General features: G+C 34.4%; 1 protein-coding gene across 4 annotated transcripts in view; it reads left to right on the top strand.

The window, feature by feature from the left end:
• Positions 1–19,786, top strand: part of LOC149579656 (Chaperone DnaJ-domain superfamily protein) — a 65,854-nt gene that overhangs the window by 12,745 nt on the left and 33,323 nt on the right. For all 4 annotated transcript variants that reach the window (XM_089786429.1, XM_089786405.1, XM_089786416.1 and 1 more), the window contains 4 exons: positions 12,470–12,599; positions 13,101–13,588; positions 13,760–13,840; positions 13,966–14,064. In XM_089786429.1, the coding sequence (XP_089642555.1) occupies positions 12,470–12,599; positions 13,101–13,588; positions 13,760–13,840; positions 13,966–14,064 (798 nt within the window). The remainder of the gene's footprint in view (positions 1–12,469; positions 12,600–13,100; positions 13,589–13,759; positions 13,841–13,965; positions 14,065–19,786) is intronic.

Here is a 19,786-nt window from a genome sequence, read left to right as displayed (position 1 = left end):
CACATTTGTCCTGTCATCAATGCCCTCAATAGGCTCAAACATAGGACTTCTGTCATAAAAATCAGAACTATGAGTGCCTGTTTTTCCTTAATGTAAGTTTGATTTTTAAACTTCATTGGATCAACTACCTGCTGGTCAAAAACTTTTGAAAGTACATTGTAAATATTCTTGGATGTCCCACCTGTAGAAACCTCTTGTTTCTCTTTCTTTTTATTTTGTGATGTAAATTCTTTTAAAAAAGATGTCATATACCATGCACAACTATCTATGGTTGCCAGGTTTGATAGCAATTCATCCATCCTTTTTTGATTTTGCTTAATCTTTTCCATTATTTCCATTAAGGCATCTATTTGCTTCCTGAGATTACCATGCTATTCAACTGGTTTACTCCTCTACTAGTTTTCCCATATTTATTCATAACTGAACAACTGCAAGAGTGCTGGTCCATCAATCAACAACTGCAGGACCAAATAATGAATTTTTTCCTACCCCACAAGATGATAGGAAACAACTTTGATACGACCTAATATCCCGCACTATCCCACACTAGGATATTGTCTCAAAATGCAAGCTCTGATACCACCATAATGAGCCCTACTGACTAACACTCAATTGTGTTGAAGAAAAACATTTGTGTTTTGAAAGTTTTGTGTTTTTCAAATATATGTTATTTTTGCTTTTTCAGAATATGAAATATATAACAATGCATGGAAATTGGAAGTGCAAATTCTTCCTTCTATTATTATGCTAACTAAGACAATGATGGCAACTAAATACAACACACACTTTGAAAATTTAAATTGCAAGAACCTGGTAATGCTGGTATGCAATGTTTGGCTTCAATAATGAAGAATAATGATCATAAATTTGCCCAACAGAGATATGGATTCTTTAGCAAATGAAACACGTGTCTGAAATTGTGAATGCAGGTCTTTTCATGCACCCATGATGCCTCTATCAATCTGATCACAGCCTTGAAAACTTGTTCACCTCTTGGCCATGTGAAATGTTGGTGCCAAACTCTGCATTAATTCCGTTGAAATTCTCAGAACTCACAACTGTCCAACCTCAGTAGTCACGTCACTTTCCAAGCATGGATCGATTCAGAAATATGATACCAAATAACAATAGAAATAGCACAATTCATTGGCAATTGAAAACCAATTCAAAGTGCAAGAAAAGTCTGAAAGAAATTCACAATTTCTTCTACTTGAACCCTCAAACTACTCAACACCAATTAACAAAATACCTATGTTACCTGGGGATGTGTCCTCGACCTAAAAAGCCCTGTTGCCATACCAGAAATGTTTCGGGGACTTCGGGACGTCCCCACTCCATCCCCCTTTTCAAAAATTCTCAGGAGATGTCCCAGAAACTTGGGGAATTGGGATTTTTTCCGGGACGTCCGTACGTCTCGGGTACAGTTGGGGATGCCTTGGAAGTCCTCGGGATGGATGGACGTCTCTGATTTTATATACAACATCAACACTTATAAAATATTTTTCTTTTATAAAACATTTTCTTTTTTTAATATTGAAGTGGGTCCCTCCTTCCAAATTCACCCTATATCATGATCAAAACTATATAGAGGACCTTTTTGTATTAATATCAGTCCACTTACAATAAATTGGAAGTGTAGTTTCAAAATTAAATGATAGTAGTGTGTTTCAATTTCAAAGGAGGGTTATTGTTATTGTTGCTATTGAAAATGAATTCTAAATTATGTTCTTGGGTATATTTCAAAATTTTATGTCATTAAACTTATTATTTTAATATTACATGCACATTAACAATAATTCCAAATTATGAATGCATTATAGCATATTAAGCATTGAGTTTGATTATTGAAATGTTGTATGTTAAGGTTCTATGATGTTTAAATGGCATGGTTTATCTATGTCTTCATATGAATGTAATGTATATATGCAAATTTCTCTATATATTTTATATTTTCCCTCTATTTATATAACTGTCTCCATTTGTTGTCCCCCCTGTCCCCAAAATTGACAATTTTTTTTGCCGTCCCAGAAACCCCTCGTCCTGGAAACTCGGGGGAACATAGCAAAATACTCAATAATGAATATCCATCTCCTAGATAAAATCCAATTCAATTCAAATGGCTTCTCCTTCACACCAAATGGCTAGTGACTTAATGTTCACACTTTTCACGAAAAAGGCTTTGTTTCTCTTAAAATGACTTTATGATCTAAAGTTGACAATAATAAAGTAACTTTATTAATTTAAACTCCCCTATTGTCCAAAAATGACCTTTTCATTAATATAGTGATATGTTGACATACATGGTCCTTGTCTCATGTCCACATGATTTAAAACTTCTCATCGTGATTCCAACGAGCTATAGCACTAAGGTGCCCATTAAACAATTTCAATTAAAATAACAACCTTAGTAAGTACTAGCAATCACACCTTAGTGTGCAATAGGTATGCCATAGAGGTATGGAAGATCATTTAAGTATTTCTTCCTTTGAATGTCTCTTCCTCTCATCCTCTCCATATCTCCTTTCTCTTTATCAATAAATCTTACCATTTACATCTCTTTATATCTTTTCTTGTTTATCTCCTCCTCTTTATGTCACCCTTTATATCTCCCTAGATTTCTTTCTATCCTTACCTTTTAATCTATCTCTATCTTTCTATCTATTTTTATCCCATTCTCACACTCTATATTCATCCCTATCTTCTTTTCCCCCTTCATATCTAGACACGTCTCCCTCTCTCTATCCATCCACTCTTTCCATCACCCCCACTATATACTTTGAAATCTTTACATCTCCATATTTCTTCCCCTATCTCTATCTCTATCTTTGTCTCTGTCTCTATCTCTGCCTTGTTATCTCTCTATCCCTCTCTATCCCTATATATATCTCCCCCTTTCTACCTCTTTCTCTATATCACTTTTACCTCTCTCATTCTCTCTTCTTTATATGTTTATATCTTCCATCTACACTCTCTCCCTCTATCTCACCTTCCTCTCATGCTCTTCCCTCCGCACCCATCTCTCTTTCTACTCCTATATCTCCCCCCACTCCCCTTCTCTCTCTCTCTCACAAAATCTAACCGTCTTTCTCTGTCCCTATAGCCCTCCTTCTCTTTCTCTCTTTATATCACTTCCTATCTCTATCTTCATTTTTCTCTCTCTCTACCGTCTCTATCTAATCCTTACTTCTCTCTTTATCACTCTTTTCTTCTCTCCGTATCACTCTCTTTTATATCCATTCATATTCTTATCTACCAAACATATCCATTCATTGTATATGTTGTTGCTACACCATAATATGGAAAGAATGGTAGTAGGAATAAGTGCATATCAAATCACATGCGACTTTGATTTCCCGTGAAACATTAAAACAAAATCCTTTGTGTAATCTAAAAAAAGGAAATTCAAAGATCACAATTACATACAATATACAGTCAAAGATTCACCTCAGCAAAAATATGTAGAGAAATCATCTGCATTGCAGAAAACATTAGCCTACATTTAGACCGTTTTAAAATTTGAATGTTTGTCGTAGGTAAATTTTGTTTTTTATCTCTAGTGTAGAGGGCATCTATAGAACTATTCTTGATGGGTTCATTGGAGTAGACACTCTACAATTACGTTTTACCTAAATTGCACGAGAATAGGTAGCCTCAATCCGGAACTTGAATTCATGTATGTCATGGGTATGTAATGTGCATATGATAGGAAGAAAAATAGAGAGGAAGAAAAATATAAAAAAAATTAAAAGAAATCAATTACGTCAAACTTTACTTTTAGTGTTTGTGTGGCGGATTGCGTGAGATTGTAGAGAGGCATATGCTACATATTTTATTCTGCTTGTGGTGTTGAAGCGGTAGAAGAGGAAAGTGGTGCTCTGGTGGGTGTTCTCTGCAATGGTGTAATAAGAGGAAGCTGCCAACAGGCAGAGGCAGGAACACATAATTAAGTAGGTAGGCATCCAGTAAAATAGAACGTTACCTTGTATTTTGTATCAATGTTCCAGAAAGAAATTGCCAAATTTGGGGTCTGAAATGTTGCCTCTAGTGCAAAGGAAGTCTGCAAATATTGCAAGAGGTAGGAAAATTAGAAGAAAAGCCTCCAAAGGGCCCATTACCTTGTCAAACATTGATTGGACTAAGTATCTGTTGAGAATCTGATTCAATGTCAGAGTTGCCTCCAATAATCCGCAAGCTGAAATCCTCAGTCTTCAAGGCAATCCCAAACCCTGTCAGACAAAACAAAGAAAACATTTAACGACTATGATATTTTTGATGGTCGTCCACACTTCTAAGCAGCTGTCCACTGTTGATTGAAATATTTAGGTGGGGCTCTTTCAAATTGGAAACACCTACAACATAATAATCAAATTATAACCAATAGTGCCAATTGAATCCTCAAATCCACAGGTAACGTTGAGGGGGAGATTGTTAGCAGAATGTTTAGCACTCCCCACGGGATTTGTGACAAGGGCTTAACTGCCTCCTGTGTACTAGAAGTTGAGTGGTTGTATCAGACATTGTTAGATCAATCTTTTGGTGTAACAACAACCCCACTCTAACACATGTTTTATTCCTTATCATTTCGGAAATGCTTCAGTGTGACCTATTTCAAATTGCACTAGGCTGACCTAGTTGTTGGCATGGTATGGTATAAGAGAGTAATAATTCTATTTGCTGTGATATGCTTGTATGCAAGTAATATGCAAAGTGAATGTGAATCTGGCAAGGAAAGATTTCTGTATTGATGTATATGCGAGCTGGTGCAATTGTTAGATGGCTGTTATATCATTTGAGTGTTGCTGATTATTGGTGACTCGAACTTCAGTGGTCGATTCATTTTTCATTTCTTGTATTTTGGTAATGAGTCTATTTGTATTGGTAGTTGGCGTTTCTTATTTCTAGGTAGTTAGCTCAACCGATAGTGAGCCTACCAGCAGTGAGCAAACCAACAATGAGCCCTTTGTAAAAATCACCTTAACCGGTGTATATCATGAGAATTAGCTTCTCTATGGTTTTTCCCATCTTGGGTTTGCATGTAAATTATGGTGTTCATGGTATTACTGTTTTGTGTGTTCATGGTCTCATTTGTTATAATTTTTTTAGTGCTTTATGTGTTTGCTGAATTAACAAAGGTTAAGGAAATTGTTTGAATATGAGTTATAACCGATTCACCCCTCTTCTCATTATTTTGGCTTGTTTAACATCTACAACTCCTTAATTGAAGGCACAATGAGTAATCCTACATGATAGTTGGTCATTTGATAGGGAGCATCCCTTTATATGGTGTTAGACCTTCGGTTTAATAGGAATTAGTAAAGTCTCAACACTAGTTCCCAAATTGTTGCATTCTATTGAATAATTGTTAAGACTCAAATCATATAGGAGCCAAGTTATTTTTTAATCTATGCTGACGGCTATGTTTTCTCTCTCTTATAGGCTTTATATTAATTGTGGTTTGAACCACAAAGGAATGTGGAACAGATTCTTATATTTTAAATTCATGTTTAGTACATTTTGTATGACATTTTTATACATGTTGAGGGTCACATGATGATAATGTATACCACTTATTGATATATTTTTATAACATATTAGACATTTTACATGTCTTGCTCTATGACAAGCTTTATCCTTGAAGTGTTTTGAATTCTAGATCTCATTGTTAGAGTATGTAATAAGTTTCACCCTTCATGACTTTTGCTTTTGGTATATTCCTGAATCTCTAGCACTTTGATATCTTTTGCAAAGGCTTGGATTTGCCTATACATTGAACAAGCTATGAAAAGGAACACGACACCAAAACAATATGGTTATTTTGTTTAGTTTAGCCAAATCCAATTTGGTGAAGTCTTGGGCCTAAATTCAATGCAGTTTGTAGTTGGTGTGGTTCTAGCATCAATGATGCTGATGCAACAAGATTTGTTGCATAAGCAATATAAGCATAGAATCAAATCAATATACACTACATAATTTAATTGTTTATTGACAAGATTGAACCATGGTTGAACAACTTATATAAAGTAGGATATAATAGGGCACTTATTCACCATCAAAATATGGTGATTTGGATCCCTTCCGTAACTTAGAGAGAATACAATACAATGGTGCAATGCTAGTTAAAAACAGCCTCCATCATAGTCAAAACACGAGCACATATTTTGTTGCTAACTTTGGGTTTCTGTTGCTAACTTTGGGTACATGGGTTAAATCATAGATGGAAAAATTGCCAAGTACTTGACGAATTTTTAAAATTCGTTGAGATTTTTCTAAAAAAACTTGCAACTCAGCAGAGGCAAAACTTGTCAAGTTTTTGCTAAAAACTCGCCAATTACTCAACAACAGCAAAATTAGAGGTTAAATGCCCAACAATGTCATGTGATGATATCGGTTTGCATTTGCAACATTGTTCAGTCATTTTTGCAGCTCAGGGCCAGGAGAATTTATACAAATATAAAATTTGAGTATAAGAACTTATACTTTAAGTTATATTTGTATAAATACTGTTAGGATGTTTGAGATAGGTTTCAGGTTTATAGGAGTTAAAATGCAAATTCTAAGTTTTGGGGGTTTTCAAAAAATTGCAGGTTTAGCCAAATTTTAGGATTCAACATGCCTTTAGCAGTGTCATCTGCCACAACTTGTCTTGGCTATTTGAGGTCAAATTGAAGTTGGAACAATGATTTTCTAATGATCTTAACTCATTTTCTCACAAATCACTTGGTTTCAATTCTATATTCCTGAGTCTTGACAGACTTAGCTCAACCACTTGCTCACACCCAAGACAAGCATTACTTTTCAACAGGCCAAAATTGCTCAAACTCACTCTTAGATTATTTTGCTATGATGTATTTACTTCTAGTTTTATAGAAATTTTTTACTATGATGTATTTACTTCTAATTTAATAGAAACTAACTACAATGATGTATTTACTTCTAGTTCCATAGAAACTATTTACTATTTTGCTTCCTGCCATCAGCATTTTGCATGAGAAACTGATTTTGTACCCACTTTGCATTTATATATATCTAAGCTTTACTTGTTTATTTTGTGTTCTCATTAATTAACTCTTTGGATGTATCTTCTAATTGTAATTTAAAAAATTAAAAAAAAACTTTTAATTAAACTTAAGCTGTTTTTTAGGTTTCTGAGTTTTTCTCTAAGTCTTTTTAAAAAACTGGCCGAATTTTTCCCGAGTTCTTTTTTGGGCTTGGCGAGTTTTTGCCGAGTGAGAGTTTTCCATCTATGGGTTGAACAATCATGCTATATTTAAATTTGATCATCTTTATCTAACTAACAAACATGAAGAATTAGTCAGAAACTACAATTGAATCCTGATAGCAATATGAGTATTTGACTTACTATGGAACTATCTCCTACTTACCAGTTGATGAGCTAAAGTAGTTCTATAATGAATGGTTCATAAGGCACACCAATTGTTAAAGGTTTTGCAAATAGGGTAGCAAGCTAAGTGGGCTTAACCAGGGACAAAATTCCATGGTTAAGCACGCTTGAGTTGGAGCAATATTGGGATGGATGACATCTTGTGAAGGTTGGATGTGCAATCCCTATGAGCATCACCTAGATGCAAGGAGTGCAAAGTCTTGCATCCATTCTCATGAGAGATGGTTGTTTGTGAATTGCTACTCATGAAACATGGGTCAATGAGTTCAACTCAAAAACGACACGGTTGAATCATGATAGCAATATGACAATTTGACTTATTGTGGAAATCTCCTACTTATCAAGAATTAATCAGTTGCATTTTACACCTTTTTATATTACAATAATTTTTAGATTCCACACATGACCTCTGATTACTATTTTAATTTGAATACAGATGTCATCCTTGAGATTATGGTTTGGATGGTTTAATACTCTTAAACATGATCAAACTTTTGTTGGAGCTTACTATATGAATGCTTCGAACAATATCTTTTATAATGACCAGTCACAATCTAGCTTTGATGAATATGAGGCTCTAGTCCATTATCTTTGGGTTCTTCCAGAAGAAATTCTTAGATGATATTTTTCCAAAAACTTATTAGAGAACTGGTCTTATTGTTGAAATCTTAATTTGAGCTGCACAGGTTCTGATCCTTCTTGATTAATTTATGCTTCTAATTGCTTTTTCAACAATAGTGTTGTTTCTTATTGATTAAAAAAATTATAAGTGCCAAATTTTATATGTTTTGTCAATTACCTCTTATTTTGGCTCATGCCATTATTCCTTTGATCAATAATCCTTTAATTATCTATTATTTTAAACTCAGCTAAAAAATACTGATTTATTTCCAAAGGTTTCCACATGACTCTCTCTCTCTCTCTATTTGTATCTATAGATGAAATTATGGAAAAAGAAAAACCACCCAAAAGAGTCTGATTGGATAAGATAACCAATTTCGTACACACACAAAATTGTGAAAAAAGGCATACCACCAAAAAGATAATGATTGAATAAGATAACCAATTTCACTTTATTGAAACCTTGGCCCATTTAGATTGTTGTTGATGTCAATCTAGCATTAATTTTTTGATCAAACAATCTCAACATCAGTATTATGAGAAATGTAGCCGAACTATTTAATCATAGAACCAGATCAATATGTACAATATAAATAAGTCATTTATCCACAAGATATAAAACTTCAGTAAAACAAGTTATGTTCAGTAGGGTAGGACAAGGCCTTTACTCAACATCAAATATGTAGCTTAGAAGTCTCCCATAGACAAAGCTCAGAAAAAGTAGAGGAAAGTTGTCTAAAGCTAGTTGAAAGCCATTTTCATGGTTATTGAAACATGAAAACAAGATCAATATGTAGAAATAAATCATTTATCCACAAGATAGAAAACTTTAGAAAACAACTCTTGCATAACAGGGTAGGACAAGGCCTTTACTCATCATCCGATATCTAACTTTAAATTCTCCCATAGACAAAGCTTGGAAAAAGTAGAGAAAGTTGCCTAAAGCTAGTCGAAAGCCACCTCCATGGTTGTTGAAACATGAACATATAGTTTTTTTTTTGATTGGTAACTATTTGTTTTTGACTGGAGATATGAACTAATGAGGCCACGAATCTGGGGGACCTCATCTCCTGAAACCGACACCCCAAATCCACGAGTACGGAAGCCCAGCAAGGACACCGAGCTTGAGGGGCGCAAGAGATACACACCCAATGTGGGTTTGGCACAAGGTCCATGAGTGCTCCTTGAACAGTGAGGATCTGACAGAAGGATTGACATGAACAACATTAACTTAATCTCCATCAGCAACTATTTGGTACAGTGCACTTCCTGGTTAGCGATTCCTTCCGACTCCTGCTATCCTTATGTTGAACAATGACTCTTTCGAACTCCCATCCCCAACTTACTCTAGTTAACTCTGAGTGCTATTTCTGTGAGATTCAAACCATGTGCTTATGCTGAATGATGACTCCTTCCGACTCCCATGCCCAACAGGCACCATCTAGCTAGAGGGCAATTCCTGTGATTTGAGCTTCAAACCTCCCTATCACAAGGGCTCGCAGCTACTGCTGCATTATGAGCTCATGTTCAAACATGAACATATAGTTGGTCAAACATATCAAGTACATTTTTCAAATTACAGTGTGAAACTTGGATGCAACCAATAATGTATAACCAACAAAAGTAAAGAGACAATGATGCATACACAATGCTTCTGTCTGTTTTATTACACTCATTCTAAGATGCTAAAGATATTAAATCTTATTACAATTTAATTTCTAATGTGTACAACATCCTTGAGATTATTAATTGTTTGATTGCAAACTGGGATGTGCAAATTTCATGATTATTGCTTAAAGTCCACCAATTTTCTTTGGTGACCAATCATAATTCTGATTTAATGAACTTCAAGACCCCCGTTTAATATTATTTGGATTCTGCTGAAGAATTTACAACTTAACATGTGTGCAATAATCCATCAGAGATGAACTGATCTTATGGCTAGAATCTTGAGTTGGATGGGTTCTTATTTTCTTTGAGTCTTTTTTAGTTGCTATTGCTCTTTTCATCATGATCACAATTCCCATTTGATCATTAATGCTTTTATTTGTCTTGTCAATTCCCTTTTAGTTTGGTTCATGTCATGATGCATTTCATGAATAATCCTTTATTTACTGAAAAATACTTATTTTGAAACTTGACAAGAATAGTTGCTATTGCTCTTTTCATCATGATCACAATTCCCATTTGATCATTAATGCTTTTATTTGTCTTGTCAATTCCCTTTTAGTTTGGTTCATGTCATGATGCATTTCATGAATAATCCTTTATTTACTGAAAAATACTTATTTTGAAACTTGACAAGAAAATTTGTTGTTTTTCAAGCTTGGAAAGAGCTGACAATTTGGTCTTTTTGCTAATTTTAACTAATGAAGACTTGTGATGGCCAGTGATAATGATTTTACTGGTACCCTAAATGAGATCATGGAACACGATTCTTGTAATATGATGTCTACATTATAATATATGATATTGGTAATTGATCCGAGTTTAATATTTATCAACTGTTTCTGTGCATATCCCAACATGGCGACTTATTGATGACTTATATGAATACTTTTGATGTTTATTTTCATCATTATGTGTTGAAGATTTTTATTTTATAGTTATTTCACAAACTTTATAGTATTTATTAAATCTTCATTATGTTGCCTTGAAGAGTTTTCTTGATCCTGGGCTATTATTTTACATTTGGTTGTATGCCACTTTATTAGAACCTTTGGAAATGTCTACCGTTTTGTTTAGAGCCTGATATATCATTTTAGATGCTTCTTTGAGTCCATTTAAATTCCCTTGAATCTTTGATAAGATTCACAAGGTTCTTAACATTTTAAAGCATTTTTCTGTACAGTTTCTTTCATGTCCCTACCATAGTTGAGTTGGGCCTTATTTTCCTTGTATCATTTTTAGTTTCAATTGCTCTTTTGACCATGATCACATTTCTCATTTGATTACTAATGCTTTTATTTATCTTACCAACTCCCCTTTAGTTTGGTTCATGTGATGACGCATTTGATGAATAATCCTTTGATTACTTATTTTGAAACTTGGCAAGAAATCTGAAATAATTTTTTTTTTTAAAACTTGAAAAGAGTTGTCAATTTGGTCTTTTTGCTGATTTCAACCAATAAAGAATTGTGATGGCCAGTGACAATGATTTTAATGGTACCCTAAATGAGATCGTGGGACACAATTCTTGCAATATGATGTCTACATTATAATATATGTTGTTGGTGATTCATCCGAGTTAAATATTTATCAACTGTTTCTGTGTACATCCCAGCACAACTAATTGATGACTTATCTGAATACTTTTGATGCTTATTTTCATCGTTGTGGGTTGAAGATAGGGTTTTATTTTATTGTTATTTCACAAATTCTATACTTTTCATTAACTTTGCATTTTGTCTCTTAGTCTTCATGATGCTGGGCTATTATTTTACATTTGATTGTATGCTACTTTATTAGAACCTTTGGAAATGTCCACTGTTTTGCTTGACAATTTTAAGCATCTTTCTATGCAGCTTGTGTCATATCACTACCATAGTTGGGTTGGTTTTTATTTTCCTCAAGTCATTTTTAGTTGCAATTGCTCTTCTCATCATGATCACATTTCCCATTTGATTATTAATGCTTTTATATGTCTTCACAATTCCCTTTTAGTTTGTTTCATGTCATGATGCATTTCATGAATAATCCTTTGATTACCGAAAAATACTTATTTTGAAACTTGGCAAGAAATTATGTTGTTTTTCTACCTTGAAAAGAGTTGACAATTTGGTGTTTTTGCTAATTTTAACTGATGAAGAATAGTGATGGCCAGTGACAATGATTTTAATGGTAACAATATGAGATCATTGAACACGATTCTTGAAATAGGATGTCTACATTATAATATATGTTATTGGTGATTTATCCAAGTTTGATTTTTTTCCGACTGTTTCTTTGTATAAGTCATCACAACCACTTATTAGTGACTTATTTGAATACTTTTGATGTTTATTTACATCATTATGGGGTGAAGATATGGTTTTATTTATAGATATTTCATAAAACTTTATATTTTTCATTAAATCCTCTTTATTTTGCTTAGAAGAGTCTTCGTGATGCTGGGCTATTATTTTACATTTGGTCATATGCCACTTTATTATAACCTTTGGAAATGTCTACTGTTTCGTTTAGAGCTTGATATTTCGTTTTAGAAGCTTTTTTGAGTCCATTCAAATACACTTCAATCTTTCATAATGTTCACAATGTTCTTGACAATTTTAAGCATCTTTCTATGCAGTTTGTGTTATATCCCTACCATATTCACGGATTTGAACCATTTAATGTTTAAGAAATTTATAGTTTTTTGTGATAATTTCAGGTAATTCAAATATTGTCTTATATTTTCTCGACCCTTTTCATGTGTAATGCTGACATTATATGGATTGATTGATTCAGGCTGCAGTGTCAGTAGTATCATTTTTTATTGGTTATGTTGCTGCAATTTCAGCAACAGCTGTTTTTGGGGCTGTTGTTCTATGGATGCATGGCAGCTTTTGGATGACAGGTTCAGTGATGATAATTGCAGGTAGTGCTAATTTTTTCAAATTGATGCCTTTATTATACCACAGCTTGCTTTATCTTTGCAACTAGAAATTCGGCAGGTTAACTGTAGATTTTCAGTTTGCATTTGACAGTGGAATATGGATTCCTGTATAAGATTTCTATTCTTGCTGTTTTTTTTCAAGGCAGGAGGATTTTGTTGTTCTTAAGCTCAATTCAAACTTATATGCTTTATTTGAGTGCATTGCTTTTGGTGATCTGCTAAGAAACACAAAATGCAGCCAAACTATTGCAACTCCATTTGCTATTGAAGTTATTATCTGAATTAGTAATATATTATAGGCATTAAAACAAGTCACTCACTCATAACTTTCCTGCTAAGCATAAGCAATTGAAAAATGCAACTAGACTAATTCAAATTTTAATTGACTTTCCTGGATGCTAAAGTTGATGAGACACAAAGATTTTGGTCCAGTGTTAGGATGGAAAATGTGAGTCATACCTGATGCTAATGTTGAATGGACAGGTATCATTTTTGCTCTGAACCACGAACATATAGCTCTATTAATCACAATTCTCTATTCCATGTATTGTGCTAAATGTCATATTGGATGGCTTGGCATCATTGTCTCTATGAACCTGGCATTCATATCGGGTGACATACTGATTTACATTCTGAGGAGTGGTGCAAATGAAAGTAAAGGGAAAGGTTTTGCTCAACAAACGGGTGCAACTAATGGCGGAACAAGAAATTTCTCTAATGATACTGGATTCAGTGGTTCCAGTGAACAAGGTAACTTTGCTTCTTATAGGTCTTTTGGTGAATGCTCTCAAAGCAGCCAGTCTGTGGATAGCCAAGGAGGTCCTTCAACTAGCGGTTTGGGTGGGGGAGATCTTACTTCTGAAGAAGAGGTGATCCGACTTTTGGATAGCCCTGACCATTATGCTGTGCTGGGTTTTTCTCGTTATGACAATATAGATGTTACCGTCCTGAAGCGAGAGTACAGGAAAAAGGTATCTGTGTACCACATTACCCATTCGAATTCAAAAGAAAACATGTTCATTCTTGTATCAGAAATTTCGAAACCTTGCCAGCAATATGGATTTGTGTGAAATTATTATTCATCAATATGTTATGGTGTGAAATCTCAACCATCATTGATATTAATTGGTTTGCTTGGACAGGCAATGCTGGTTCATCCTGACAAAAATATGGGCAATGTAAAAGCAGAGGAAGCATTCAAAAAACTCCAAAATGCATATGAGGTTGAATTCCTGCTTGAGCTGGTTAATTGAACTCAAAATTGTATGATAAGATATTCACTGTTTCCAAAGTTGTTATTGTCATCTTTTAATTATTTGTATGACTTACTTGTAGAGCGCCTTTTCAGGTCTTATTAGATTCTGTTAAGAGGAAAGTTTATGATGAGGAATTGAGAAGGGAGGAGCTTATCAACTACTTCCGTAGATTTCAAAGTGGTGCTCAAAAAGTGAGTTGGCTCTATAGAATTGTCTGGGATGTGTGTTTGTGTTAGAATTACAATATAGATGATAAATATGATAATACAATTGTAAAAGTAGGATAAAAAATAATGTACTGCTACTAATATTGAAAAAAATAAATCCAAAGTATTTTTTAGGTGTTGGCTGTAAATATAATGTAGGCTTTGTGTTAGCCTAATTTATTTTACATATCTTGTTGTGTAGAAAGAGGGAAAAGGGTTAAATTAGTATATATGGTGAACCAGAATCTGTCAGTGGGACTGAATGTTACAACATAGTCCAGATAAAAGGTTGATAAAAGGATTCCCCTAAATAAGGAAACAAATAAAAGAACCGTAAAATGTGCTGAAGGTCCCAGTTCTTCTTGTGAGGTTTTCACACCATCATCCCCTTGGAAATGGGGAAACTCTCTTTTTGCTGGTAGGTCTAGGTAGTAGAGTGGGGGCTTGGTAGCAGTCTGAGATTTAAAAGGAAGTTGGAACTTAAAAAATTTGCAAAATTTGGCTAAGTTCGGAAATTGGAAGTAAAAGAGAAATTTTGAGCTAAGGGAGAGTAAATTTGCCTGAGTATGAAAGGAGATGAAGCATCTCTTCCTCTCAAGTGGAGGAGTGGAAGCATCTGTTTGTCTCAAGTGTGAAATGAGAGAAGTACCCCTTTGTCTCAAATAGGGGTAGAGGAAGCCTCTCTTCGTCTCAAATGGGGTAGACAAAGCATCTCCTTGTCTCAAATTAAAGGTAAAGGAAGCTTCTCTTCCTCTCATGTTTGCTAAAGTAAAGAGGGATAGCACATGAGCTCAGTCGTTGTAGAAAGAGCTTGAAATTCAAAACCAAAGGCTCAGAACTTTAAGGAATAAGCTCTCATTGGTGAAGTTTAAGGCCTTGGGTTTATAAATATCATTTGAATGGCAATATATATACAGCCCTTTGTGAAACGTCTGTGCCTAGTTCACATTTGTTCAAATAAGGCCTTAACTGGGCCCCCAAAAGCCAATGCCTATGCCTAAAGGGGCCCAGATCTGTTTGGCTAATACATGTAATGTGGGTTTTAAAAACTCATTGATTCAAACCCAGAACTTGAGGTAAGGACTCCTAAAATGCCATCTGCAAGCTCAGTGATTAAAATTAGTCCCCATAAATGATGAAAATTATGGGTAGATGGCATTGGTTCAACCCCAAATATTGTTAAGAGGACTTAAAACAGGAACTAATGTGTGGCATTGGAACTTAAAACAGGACCTATCTATGAAGTGCGATCCACTAATTTTGAAAACCAATGCTCTAAAATCAAAACCTTATTAAGAGGTAGCATGTGGGCCTTTTGCGTAAACTAGGCCTAGATTTGAAGTAGAAATCTGGTCTTTCATGTAGTGTGTGGCCCAATTGATTGATTTGGACTCATATTTGTAAGCTGGTTTGATTTTGGTTAATGTTGATAATTAGGAACTAAACTGGTTTTAATCACCAAAGATTGGACCTAAATCTGAATAAAATCTAGACCTATATGGTGATGTCAAGCATTGAAATCTAAAACCTGGGCTATTACAAGTAATGTGTGGCCCATAGGGCCCTTAAATATCATCTGATCTGCACATTTAATTGAGTCAAATCAAGCCCTGTAGGTGGCATGTGAGCTGTAAAGGTAGATCAGATCCAAATAAGATCAAATGGGCCCCTTAAACATGTAGCGAGTGGCCTCATAAGGCCCCCGAATTAAAGCACCCAAACCCTAAATCAAATAAAGACCTCAAATATTGTCTCAAAACTCGAGATAAGGGTTCCAAACAAAGTTTAAATGATGGAGCAAGCACAAAACTCGATGCAATTGTAAGATATGAAGTTAATTTAATGCAGATCTTAAGGTGCAAAATTTGATGCAAGGCTTTTGCAGAATAATTTGCCTCAAACTTAAACACTAGAAGACAAACATTTAAGGCCAATTGCAATCACAACGACGGAAGGAAGTTCGATCCAATAAGAGGCCCTAAAAATTTATGTTTTAAAGGGATCAAATTAAATTGGATTCAGTACACATAGTGTCTGCCATTAAATGATGGATTGCAAATATTTAAATGTAAATTGTATTAGTGATTGAACCACATCCAAACAATCTTCTATATAAGCATGGTAATTCACCTCAATTAAAAGATCATTTGTAATTGCAAATGCAAGGAAAAATCAGAGGATGTGAACAATTCAGGGCACATCTATGGATTTTGTTTTCATTACTTTGTTTGCTGAAGGTGACAGAGATCAGCCCCTATCATTTCTCATTCAAAGTTGTGAGCTGAAACAACATTCACAGTCACAAATCAGTCATTTGGAACCCAATTTCAACCAATTGCCACCAATGTGATTTGATTTCAGTCAATTGCCAATAAAATAACTTTTATTCCAGATCTTTACCAGCACTGAAATTCTGATTTTAGACCTTTGGAAGCCTTTACCAGCGAGTCCAATTTTGGTTGCAGGTTTGATTATAATCATTTAGATTACCGATAACCGGATGGAGAGACTGAAGATAAGCCCTCAGTTTCAAATTAGGTGATTATAACCATTTATAAGGATTCAAATCTGATTGCAGACTTTAAATCCAAGAAGGGTAACTTGACATCATCCTTTCACCATATTTTTCATCACCATTTATAGAGGCCTAGATATGGAGAGAAGAGTTGAAAGCACCTCAAGGCCAAAGCCCTCAAGCAAAGGACTTAGAATGGAAAACACCCATGATTGCATAATGTGCTACAGATGCACTCTCAATTGACATATTTGAAGGGAAGGTACAAGATGAAAGATATAGAGCCATTGATGATCTCATCCTTTACAAAGACAAATATACATCACTCCAAGGTCAAAGATGAAAAAGGAAATCCTAAAAACCTACCATGATAACTCCTTGTCGAGACATCACGGATGCTACATGACTTACCAAGGGGAAGATTTTCATGGAGAGGTCTCAAAGGAGATATACTAAAACATATCTGGGAGCATAGATGTACTATTGGCAGAGTACTCGCTGAGTTGCAAATACTGGCCGAGATTTTAAGACTTTTACTGGCACCAAAAACTCTCTGAATTTTTGCCAAAAAATTCAGTCGTAGTTACAACAAAACTTAAAGGCAAAAGACAATCCAAATTAATTTCATTTCTGATTTCGTCACTTGTATTTGGTGAGGGGGAAAACAGTCTTCCAAACCCTCTTACTCCAAACACTTGCAAATTGATTTCTATAAATTTGAGGCAGATTTGAGGTGGATTTGCAGTTGTTTTTGAAGAAGATGATATCGATGTTTTGGAGAGGCAGGCTATGGAGGCGGGCAATGGATTTAGTTTGACATTGGATAACATTGAGTTGAATTAGTAGTCATTGCTAGTGCTAGGAGAAGCTAGAGTCAAGGCTACATTCAAGATGGAGGACAAGCCACAAACTGAGTTAGACATACTAAGAGAGGACACACAATCATGCACATTACAAACTTCTACGACTAGACCCCCCACTTCTACTCTCCCTTAGTTTTTACTAGAGCTTGGAAGAGGATTTATACAAATATAACATTTAAGTATAAGTTAATTATATTTGTATAAATACTGTCAAGATGTTTGAGATAGGTTTCAGCTTCATCGGAGTTGAAATACAAATTCTAGATTTTGGGGCTTTTCAAAAAATTCTAGGCTTAGCCAAATTTTAGGATTTAGCACGCCTTCAATAGTGTTGTATCCCATAACCTGTCTTGGCTATTTGAGGTCAACTTGAAGCTGAAATAAGGATTTTCTAATGATTCTAACTCATTTTCTGAGAAATCACTTGTTTTGAATTCTACATTCTTGAGTCTTGACAGACTTGGCTCCACCACTTGCTCACAGCCAAGACAAGCATTACTTTCTAGCAGGCCAAAATTGTTCAAACTTACTCTTGGACGATTTTGCTATGATGTATTTACTTCTAGTTTTATAGAAACTATTTACTATGATGTATTTACTTCTAGTTTTATAGAACCTGACCACAATGATGTATTTACTTCTAGTTTTATAGAAACTATTTACTATTTTGCTGCTCGCCATCAACATTTCGCATGATCGTGATTTTGTACCCACTTTGCATCTATATATATCTAAACTCTGCTTGTTTCATTTGTATTCTCATTATTAACTCATTAGATGCATCTTCTCATTTAATTTTACAAAAAAATGTATTTTTAATTAAACTTGAGCAATTTTAAGGTTCCCGAGTTTTTTAAAAAACTAGCCGAAGTTTCCTGAGCTTTTTTTTGGGGCTTGGTGAGTTTTTGTTGAGAGTTTTGCATCTATGCTTGGGAGTGCAGAGTTTTCCACCTATGCATCTCCGTCCATACCCAATTAGACATTGGGGAGCATTTCCATGGGTTTCATAATAGGACTACTTAAGGTACTAGGCAAAGATTGCATCTATTTTGTGGTTGACCATCTAACCAAATATGCACACTTCATGGTCATATCAGTAGATCTTAGAGCTCATCCAGTGGTTCAAAATTTCTTTAAAGAAGTCTTTAGATTAGATGGTCTACCTTGAAATATTGTAAGCGATTGAGACAACTATTTTCTTAGCCTATTTTGGCAAGAAGTATTTAGACATAGAACTAAATTCCAACATGAGTTATCACCCACAAATAGATGGACAAAGAAAGCTTGTTAATAAATGAATAGAGGGATATTGTTACATGTTAAAAATCTGAAGTCTAATTGACCGATTGATTAAAGGAAAAAGCATCAATCTTCTCCGAATGAAAGGAGATATAGTTAAATCAATTATACTATTCTTTCACACGAAGGGAAAAATATGAGATAATTATAGTTTACATTTCCAAATAACTAGAAACTAACAAGAAGGATAACTTTAGTGGCTAATATTCACTAATTGGCTAATCTCTCTCATTGGAGTTCCTAGATTTGGCTTATTTTTTGTACTTTTGGGGTGTCCATGTCATGTGCACTTTACCAAAATTGAGTCCTATGTTTTGGCCAATCACCAATAATAATATATAATTGTTTGTATTTTAGTGATGACTTTGCCAATGTAATCTAATTTATCTATTTAGTAAATTAAATATTTTTGCCCAGAATTTTCAAGGTTTGTCTTAATTGGTGGTCATATTTCCAATATTTGGTAAAAATTCAAGTTATACTACAGATTAAATATGTAGATTTGACACGTGTCTCTATTCTGAAGACTTTTCATGAAACTTTTAATCCTTTCTCACTTTGCCAGGAAATGGATTCGATTGGGGACACATGTCTTTACTTTGGGGAATTTCTTTAAAACATGTTATTCTTTTAAAAGTTTGGCTTGAAACAGGATTTAGGCCATTGATTTAGGATCATCCAATGGTTAAAAATATTAGGGGTGCTTCTCCCAAACCACCATTAGGGTAGGGAGACTGTAATGATAAAGGTGGGCTAAAATTAACCTTAAAATTTGATAATTATTTAGGCTCGATATAATAATAATAAAATTATTATTTCTAGGTATGTGTACTCGTTTCCATGATTTTCATCAATAATGAAAGATTCACGAGGATTTCATAGAATTTTCATATGATTGAAAAAGAATCGCCAATAAAAATAAATAATTTCCTACTTAAAAATAAAAGTTCGTCAATAGAAATTAATTTTTTCCCTCTCAAATAATGTTCGATTCACCAAACTTTTATACTTTTTTGTAAAGGTGGGTTTC

This window comes from Cupressus sempervirens, chromosome 1 (assembly GCF_028749045.1).
Source record: "Cupressus sempervirens isolate cs-2001-9-10 chromosome 1, ASM2874904v1, whole genome shotgun sequence".
Lineage (NCBI taxonomy): Eukaryota > Viridiplantae > Streptophyta > Pinopsida > Cupressales > Cupressaceae > Cupressus > Cupressus sempervirens.
This window is presented reverse-complemented; position numbering and strand designations above follow the sequence as displayed.